This window comes from Habropoda laboriosa, unplaced genomic scaffold, assembly GCF_001263275.1.
Source record: "Habropoda laboriosa isolate 0110345459 unplaced genomic scaffold, ASM126327v1 scaffold95, whole genome shotgun sequence".
Classification (NCBI taxonomy): domain Eukaryota; kingdom Metazoa; phylum Arthropoda; class Insecta; order Hymenoptera; family Apidae; genus Habropoda; species Habropoda laboriosa.
The window spans coordinates 105,192-114,843 of NW_017100204.1; the positions used below are offsets into that span (position 1 = coordinate 105,192).

A 9,652-nucleotide genomic window follows, 5' to 3' on the forward strand; every position below is an offset into this window, starting at 1 on the left:
ATCCTTGTCGCACACTAGTGTTTTCCTTGCTAATACCTCTGTTCACATTCTGTGTTCCGAGTAACGAGTCGTTATTTCGCGTGACCAAACACGAGATGGCGTTACTTTCGATTGTAAATTTTTTCTGTCCTTGTCTAACCATATACCTTTCCTTGTCTAACACACTGGCGTAATGCTATCCTTATCTACCCGTAATTCTTTCATTGTTTAACCCGTTTTTCTAGCGTTATTCTCGTTTTCCCGTATTTCTTTCCTTGTCTATCTCAGTTCTATGTTACCAAATACCTCGACGAGTTATCCTTCGCGGTAAACACGACTAAATATATAGGTTTGCGTGGGTAGAACTGTTCACGATCTTTCGACAACAATAGATCACGCGCATGCGATGAATCATCTGCTGTTAAACAATTACGTTACTTTCTTATTTGCAATTTCATAGTTACATTTCTGCTAATATTGTGATTATGTTAAATCGGTAACGTTGGAAGCGACGCGAGAATGGTAAGGGCCTTCTCGGCCCTCGTGCCGTGGACACAAAGTTCCATAAGATGTTAGATCTATCGTACACCTCGTCTGTCACGTTACAAGTACACTTTTTAACGAAGATTTGATTAAATCAAATAAAGAAAACTGCATCGTACAATATGTTGCTATAGTTTTAGTGCTTCCACACGTCGTTGCCATATGTACGAACATTAAGACGAAATGTAACAAAAATTCTGAACAGCTCGTTGAACTTTCCCACTTTCTAATAGCACCTGTCATTGAATTTTTCGTGTTTCATACTGGAATGAAAGTTGCTTTTACAATTGTACGATTTCATTGGTTTAATTTACCCAGAGAATCTCTATCACTCTCTACATTACCGACGTGAAACACAAACTACAGCAAACTGAGTATAAGAATCCATAGTTGATTTCTGCTTTCCAAGCTCTTCTTCTCGTATAGAATATGATCTTACACAAGCTTTAAACATAACGCTACGCTAATATTTTTCTCGTAACAACTATGAATATCAATAAGATAATTCCCCAAACATTATCTTCCACGGCATAATGATATATGTACCACTGTAACGACAGATGAAATGTTAAATCAGTGAATTAAAACAAAAAAAAAAAAGAAATGAAACATCTAAGTCTGAAATAAATTGAAAAAACTGTTTTAATAATGATTTACCTATCGCACGCAAATCGCGAATGGGAATCGTGCCATTGAAACAAAATATCGAGGCCATTCTATCCCCACCATGGATACTACCGCGTTAAAGGTGCAAACCCCACCACTCTGTATAAAAGTAGTATAGGAAGGAGAACTTTCGTAGTACATATTTCCTTATTCCGCTATAATGTTAAAGTAGAATAAGCCGCCTGGAAGATTTCGATCAGCCGTAACAATCTGTCCTCTCTATCGGAAGATTTACCACTGATTTACCGCCGCCATTTAATGGACGATGGGAAGAAAGTCATAAACAATTACAATTTATTACCTCGATTTATAAGTATGTGAATTTTTATCAATACACTTTAATAAATACAATAAATCACACTCGACGCAAATTTTCTCTTCCATTTAACACAAACATTTTCACGTACACTACCGGCCAAATATTTGGAATCACTGTGCACTGCAAGTTGCACAAAAATTCCCCCCAAAAAGGTAGCATTTGTAATAATTTTTTAACGAATTTTTTATCATTCAAATCATTCGAAATGAGGTAAAGTGCTATTGATCTGCACAACATCAATTTCAAATCAATAAAGAATTAGTAGCAGATTCGATGTTAATGTAAATTCAAACAATCACTATTGTTGCATTTATGTCGCGAGTATCGGTTTCACAACCGAATCGCGAAATTTGCATTTCAACGAGCACGTTCTTTTTTCCAACGTAGAAGAACCGTATGCGTAAAATGATTTTAGCTGAAAAAAAAAAAATTGAAGAAAAGAGTAACTACTACTGCAAACAGCGAGGAAAAGTGATTCATCGTTTAACATGACAATAAGATGCCCATAAACAACGTTGTTCGTTGCTATAATTCTCGTACAACTCAGTCGTTCCACTCTTTATCCAGATATCGAAGCGCGACATTCGTGAAATCAATTACTCTTGACGTACCTAGCTTGTTTCATAAAACACAGTTCATTAATTGACCTTGTGCAGCGACTGGCTTTTCGACGAATTCGAAAAGAGCGGAAGAGACGTGTTCGCCGGATAAAGACGGCTGGTTTCGCGGGTGTTGGATTAGGCTCGTTTGACTAGCGGCTACATCAGTCCAGGACTTCGCTCCTTCGACAAGCATGCAGCTCGTCTGGTTAATGTAAGTTGACTGAAAACGCATACCGACGATAAATCGGCGTATCGAGGCTTGTTCCTTGCGACATCGACGACTTTACGGAACCGTGTACGCGCGGAATTTTTAAACAAACGATATTCGACGGTTGTGTTAAAAAAGACGCCGATTAGATAAGCGAACTCTAGTTCGCGAATCTCGGTGACACACTTTCGGGGTCAGAGCTGTATAGAAAATTAATTATAAATATAGAAAATTTTGGAGAAAAGATGATTCGCAGAATTAGCCTTTTGTATGTAAAATTATCCAGAGAAAGTTTTCCAAGAATCTATCGTGAATATAATGGAAGCGTTAATAGTGGACATAATTTGGAAATTGTGAATTTTTATTTTTTCCCAAAAAGGGACTCCACAGGTGCACGGTATATTTCGACAAATTTGTAACTTCGTCAGCTTCACGTTGGAGAAGAAACATTCGCTGTTGCTCAAATGCAAATTTTCAATCTGTTTCATCTCTATTTGTTAATTACTCTACAGTGTCAAATTTCAAATTCTCACTTCACCAATTTCTCTCCGAATTTTTATTCCAAAAATTGCACGGGGAATCACTGTAGCGACGTAATGGCCAGTTAGAACGAGCTCGAGCTTCGCGAATTCCCGATTCACTAACGGTCACAAGACTGCGAATTTTTATGCAAATCTATATTTTCCAGAATACATTTAAAAAACGTAGACAACTCGGGTAGATGCATGGTGTTCCTGTAAATGCATGAAAATTGTAATCGCGAGGAACCAATGAATTCGTAACGGCGGGAACTACCTGTGCATCGGGGAACCGCTAAATCTAGCTAGAACGAGCGACAAATGCAGGAATTTTCCTCGACCTCGTCACGTTATTACACTTGGATTACTCGATATTAGAATTATTCATGAATTCGACAGGTTTCGAGTTTTTTCTCCTTCTTCTTTGCAGATGTCAGTTGACAGCGGTTACAGCGATTCCGGTGTTGCCCTCGCCGTCGTTCACGCGGGTCTGGAAGATCTCGAACACGAGGAACGACACGGAAACTCACGACTATCTAGAGAATCGGGAGCAAAGAATTTGCGAGACACCGTACTGCCACGAGATCGGTACGTTCTCGCTCTCTGTGACGTAACATTTACATAAGTTGCAATTTTCTTGCGAATCACCGGTATTGCGTAAGTGGACGCAGAGCTCTGTTTGTTCCGGCAGTATCGGTACGATTTATCGAACGACGTCCAGAGGAGAGAAACGAGAAATTTTCCAAGTTGCGCTGGAAGAATTTTTGATGTTACACGCGGCGGAGGTTCGAGCAGAAGGATAGGAATTGGAAAAATAGGAAAATCATCGTGCATGATGCCTCTCGAACGTCGTTTCCTGCAACTGATCATTAGCATCAGGAAGTCTCGACGCGCTCCGGGAAATCACGAGTGTCAAGAAACTTCGAATCTTAGAGCGATTATTGTCGAGGAACTTGTAGCTTCCTTTCGTTGAGAAGAGGGAAAAATGAACGGTTTGATCGATGATCCTTGCTGATTTATTCGATCTACAATTTATAATAATTTCGTAGATCGTGGTTTTTTATTTTCTTCTTTCTTTCGATTATCGTAGGTGTTTGTCTTTGTCTTCCTTTGAGAAAAGGAATATTCTTGCTGATTTATTCGATCTGCAATTTTTAATAATTTTAGTTTGCGATTTCCTATTATTTTTCTTTCTCGATTTCTCGAAATTTCACGGTGCATACTAAATTTGCAAACGATTTCGAATAATTACTCTAAAAAAATGATGTTCGATTATCCTAAGAAAAGAAGGATAATTTGACGAATATTTTGTCACACACCAGCTAGAAAAATTCGACACAGCAGAGACGTGACCGCGGATCCCTGTGAAAATTTCTACCAATACGCTTGCGGTTCGTGGGGTTTGCATAATTCCATACCAGAGAACGAAGTCGAGTGGTCCGAAGATCACAACGTCATGGAAAAGACACACAAACGTATCAGAGGTAAGACTCGCTACTTTATTTCACGTATCGTTGAATTTTCTCTTTCAAGACGTCCTTGAAGAACCCGACGATCCTAACGAGATTCCGCCTGTCAGACTAGCGAAAAAACTTTATCGTTCCTGCATGGACGTAGGTAGGAAAATTGCATCGATATCTGATACTCCAATGAATAAACCACGTATGCAAATATGTTTAATCGATGTTCAATGAAATCGTGAGAAGCGTAGTTATTTAGTTTTACAGCGAATAATACTGAAACAGGGGGTAACATAGAAAGTTAAGATTTATCTCGTTAGTAAAAAAATATTTAAATTGGTAGACATTCCAAGTTTTTTTACTCTCGGTATTCGTAATCACCAAAACAGACGTTACGTGACACACTCAGACATTCGGACTATTCTCAAGGGAATAGTAATAAAAAAAGGAGGAAGAAACAGAAGTTACGTCATGAAATTCATATGAGTAATAATAAACGCACATGTTGCAATTGATAATCGCTGAAAAAGTTTTCGATAAATTTCTCTTCTTAGTTTTCTTTCTGTTATCCTCTCTTCTTATTGTTACCATACGAAAGTACCAAAAATTTGTCAACAATTTCTCTGGAAATAACGAAACATTTTTACCTAAAGAAAAATTGATCCAGAGGAATCTCTTAAACTTCGTTATCGTTCGAATAATCCTGAATCTAATTGCACAATATCTCTGGAATAGTTCGGAAAATTTTTTCACTGAAAGAAAAATTGATCCAGAGGATAAACTTAAACTTCATTATTGTCCAAATAATTACGAATATAATTGCACAGTATTCCTGAAATCATTTTTACCATCAAAGTGCAAAGATTTATGCAGAATTTCCTAAAAATCTTGCAACAGGAGCGATCGAAAGGAGAGGCATCAGGCCGATCCAGGAAATCCTGGACGACAATGGCGGCTGGCCGATGGCAGTGCCAGTAGGCAAGTGGGATCCTGACAGTGTACCGTGGCAAACCATCGATAAACATTATGTCAGATTGATAGGGAACAGTGCTTTCTACAATCTCGAATACGAAATCGATTTGAATAATACGCGGCGATACGTGTTAACAGTAAGCAAATCGTTAGAGCAAATATTTCATCGATCCAAGTCGAAAATGAACGAAACGAGTAAAGTCGAGATTTTTAAGGATCTCTGAAATTTTTATAGATCGGATCAATTTCTATTGCAGATAGATCAAGACACCGACTACCCTTTAGCAAGTAAACGGGATATAAACAAAGTGTTCTACGATAACGACACGTACTCTCGTGGTATTTATCACGTAGTTCAAGCTTTCGCGAGAGAAAAAGGGTATACTTTAGATCGTCACCAATTGGCCACTGATATATCGAAAATGATGTATTTCGAGATTGAATTATTGCAAGTAATTACTCTTCCTATCTTAGTTAGAAATAATAGATACCAAATGAAATAGAAAAATAAACAATAATTTATCGTATAACGAATATAGGCATTAACCACTTGTTTCAGATTATCGAAAATGGAAAGGAAGTGCACACGGTCAGCAATAATTACGAAAGAATGACAATTAAGCAATTACAGAGATGGTACGAAAATTCCGGTATTACTTCGCCTTCTGCAATGGTAAAGTTTATTATTTCAACGTTCTTATTTTCTACCAACATTAATTATATTAGTCAGAAACCAATCATCTTAGAACCTTCGCCTGTTAACACTTTCTGCTCTATTTAGCGTTAAAATCGACAAGTGTTGTTTCCTAAATCATCAATGCTAATCTAACGCATAGTTTCTTAAATAAAATTGACGTAATTCGTTATTAGACGATACTGAAAAAATAATTGCTGTACACCTTTTGTTCCCAAGTTACAATTTTTGTTCTCAAGTTTCAATTGCATATTCGTAGACAGCAATTATAGTGACGCATTGACAATACACGACGGACGGTAGTAGTTTCACTGAGAAAATTTACAGATAGACTTCTTGGAAGTGGTACAACACGCATTTAAGCTGGCTGATATCAACGTGAACTCGTCTGAACACATTATAGTGTATAATCCCGAGTTCCTTCATAAGCTGGCGAGGCTACTTGCAAACACCTCAAGACGTGTGCTAGGTAATACCGTAATTGCATAAATTCCCCTACTCGTACCGTACCAATTTACGTTAACCGTTGCTCTTTGCTATTTCCCTGATCGCACTATGATTACTCGTTCACTTAAGATTTTCTTTGGACACATTTTCCGCAACGTCACCGTTTCACGTTTTATGGTTTCCTCCGTTTTCCAGTAAACTACATCCAATGGAACATGGTGGACAAATTCCTGTTGTTCACCACGGAGGAGATGAGAGACATCAAGTTCAATATATCCTTCTCGTCGTACAATATTTCCAATTACACACCACGGTACCGTCTATGTCGTTATTTATTTCTTTTATCGTATCACTATCGCGAAATATTGCAAATTGTTTTTATTTCGAGAAATGTGCGTTATTCTTTTTGGACCACTGATCGAAATTTATTTTCTCGTCTAACCCTTTCGTGACTGAATTTTTCTTTTTTAAATCTGTTATTTACCCGTCGATCGTTGCATCTCTAATCGATGCTGAATTGAGATTAATTTATGTTCGAGTGCTCAAGTGGAACATAAGCGTCCCATTTTTTTTATTTTATTAAATTTAATTTTACATTGATAAATTTAATTTAAATTTATTATTCTTTTTGGACCACTGATTGAATGTTGTTTCCTCGCTTAACCCTTTCGTGACAGAATTATTTTTCTGAGAAATCCATTATTTATCTATCGCGTCTCTAATCGATACTAAATTGACAAGTGGAACATAAGCTTCTCCTTATTGACGAAAGGGTTAAAAAATATACAATATAGGGAACGTTTGAGTTCTTCAAAATTAAGTACTTAATTGTTATCAAACTTTTACTTGGAATGTCTTACGAAAAAGGAAATGTTTAATTGATTCGTAGATGGCAAGTCTGTGTGCACAATATGAAAATACAAAACGCAGTCTCCTACATGTTTGTTAAGAAATATATGACGGATAATGTTATTCACGAGGTAGAACATTCTTTCCAAATTAATTTCAAGTGAAAAAGGTATTTCTTTTTTATCCCACCATGTTTCTTTCAAGGCGATAAGAATGGTTCGAAAGATAAAGGAAGAGCTGAAGCATCGAATAGAACAGGCTCATTGGCTACCGAGATCTATGAAAGAAACGCTGACACAAAAATTGGAGAACCTCGAAACTCAAATTGGATATCCAGATTGGTACAAAGACGACAAGGCTGTTACTCGATATCACGAAGGGGTAGATCGATTTTAAGCTACTTGAAGAAAAATAAAAGATAAATTTCTAAAAAGTACAAATTCGTATAAATATGTTATAAACTGTTCACAGTTGCGCATAGGTTCAGATTACTTCCAAAATATCATGAATTGCCAAGAATACGAATTAGTAAGAAGTTTGAAAGAGTTTAAGGATGTTGTTGTGAAAAAACAGTGAGTTTCCCTCAAAAGATTGTGATCGCTTGTTGAGTTTAGAATTTAAAATTCTATTCTTATCTTTAATCGTACTAATTTTCAGGTGGTTGGATTATCCTATCACAGTTAACGCGTTCTACGCACAAACAGTCAACGCGATACGTAAGTATTACTGAAAATAGAACATTAAATATATTTCACATTTATTCTCGTAGAAAAATAGTCATTTTCATTAAAACAGAAAATCGACTTCTCTGTTAAACTATATTTTTTTATCGATCATTACTTCATTTCTAGTCATACCAGCAGCTGAACTTCAAGATCCATATTTCACACCACTTCTACCAGAGTAAGTCCCTTAAATTTCAATTTAGTTAATTATCGTATTCCAAACACAATTTTTGCGATTACGAAGATTAAATTTGTCAAATCTACATTTAATCAGCGTTGTCAATTATGGAACAACCGGATTCGTAATTGGACACGAGTTGTCCCACGGCTTCGACAACGAAGGTAAAAAAATCTCCTCTAATTTTCTAAATTTTGATTACGTTCACAAATTTGACATCTAATTTCCTCGAATTCCCCCAGGAATACAGTTCGACAAAGAAGGCTACAGAATTTCATGGACCTCGCAGCCGGCGTCGTACGAATACGAGGAACGAGCAATGTGCTTTGTCGAGCAGTATGGCAATTATACGCTCGATATCACGGACGAATATGGAAAGCATGTTAAGGTGAGCAGTTTCATTAACGCTTCGAGCTAAATTTTCACATGGTTTCGAACACTTTTTAATCGAGCAAAACCATCTGAATCATCCTGTTGGAAAATTACTCACCTTGGCTACGTAACTCTCTGTGTGTACCGGACCACGAAGAATTTACTCTTACTTCGCGTGTCGGTTCGAACAAAAATATATCTGACGTTGGCAAAATTTGTTTTTTCTACGAGCAAAAAAGAAATGGGTATTAACGAGCTGTCTTTGTGTACAGTTGGATGGACATTTGACCGAAGATGAGAATATAGCGGACTCGATTGGTGTACAAATAGCATATTCAGCTTACAAAAGAGCAGCGAAACAAAAGCTACAAACGAAATTACCTGGTCTCGAGGATATCTCCCACGACGAGCTTTTCTTCTTATCTTTCGCAAACGTGAGTTACTACAAGAATGTGACAATTTGTGACAATTCCTCGAAATCAGTTCTCTCGGAATTATCGAAAGTGTTTAGGAAGTTTCGTGATATTTTTTCAATAAAAACATTTTGAAAGTTAAACGCCAGTTAACATAAAACTTCTAACAGAGAAATCAACTCTACGTTGAATTATTTGCCCACGTTACCATCATCGAGTGTTAATTGTATCTCTCAACAAGTATCAGATAAAATTTTCCTCGACTGATTATCACGATTCCGTTTTATAGTCCTGGTGCTCGTCGACCAGACCGGAATACGAGGCAGATGTAATCAACAGCGATGAACACAGTCCTGCCAAGTATCGCATTATAGGCTCTCTCTCGAACATGGCCTCATTCTCCAAAACCTTCAGATGTCCGAGAAGCAGCTCGATGAATCGACGGCACAAGTGCACGTTGTGGAATTAATTGTGTAATATGAAAAGTCCAGCACGTTACAATTGACTTTGTACAGAGTATTCTTGTACAGAATTAGAGTTAGTATCGTTCGCCGGTTTGTACTTTGTAAAGAACACTCCTACCTTTTTTTTAACAGTTTTTTAAGGAATAAAAGAAACTTAATCCAAAAGATTTCTTAGTCGTCTTCTCTTCGTGTTAGAATGTAAATTTTGACATATTTTTTAATACTCGAGGGATAAAAATTCTG

General features: G+C 37.0%; 1 protein-coding gene across 2 annotated transcripts; it reads left to right on the forward strand.

Annotated features, from left to right (window-relative positions):
• The first annotated feature begins 1,335 nt into the window (after positions 1-1,335).
• On the forward strand, positions 1,336-9,518 carry LOC108570581 (neprilysin-like). 2 transcript variants are annotated; one of them, XM_017932463.1, is made up of 19 exons: positions 1,336-1,501; positions 2,142-2,320; positions 3,266-3,423; positions 4,158-4,319; positions 4,369-4,452; positions 5,193-5,404; positions 5,525-5,719; positions 5,827-5,940; positions 6,289-6,430; positions 6,604-6,721; positions 7,298-7,388; positions 7,462-7,638; positions 7,729-7,829; positions 7,915-7,973; positions 8,109-8,160; positions 8,257-8,324; positions 8,403-8,548; positions 8,805-8,966; positions 9,235-9,518. In XM_017932463.1, exons 2-19 carry the CDS (start codon positions 2,301-2,303, stop codon positions 9,412-9,414), a joined length of 2,241 nt encoding a protein of 746 aa, XP_017787952.1. In that variant the 5' UTR covers positions 1,336-1,501; positions 2,142-2,300; the 3' UTR covers positions 9,415-9,518. The 2 variants fall into 2 exon arrangements, with proteins under 2 accessions (XP_017787952.1, XP_017787951.1); XM_017932462.1 differs by having other exon boundaries at positions 2,164-2,320.
• Positions 9,519-9,652: the final 134 nt, after the last annotated feature.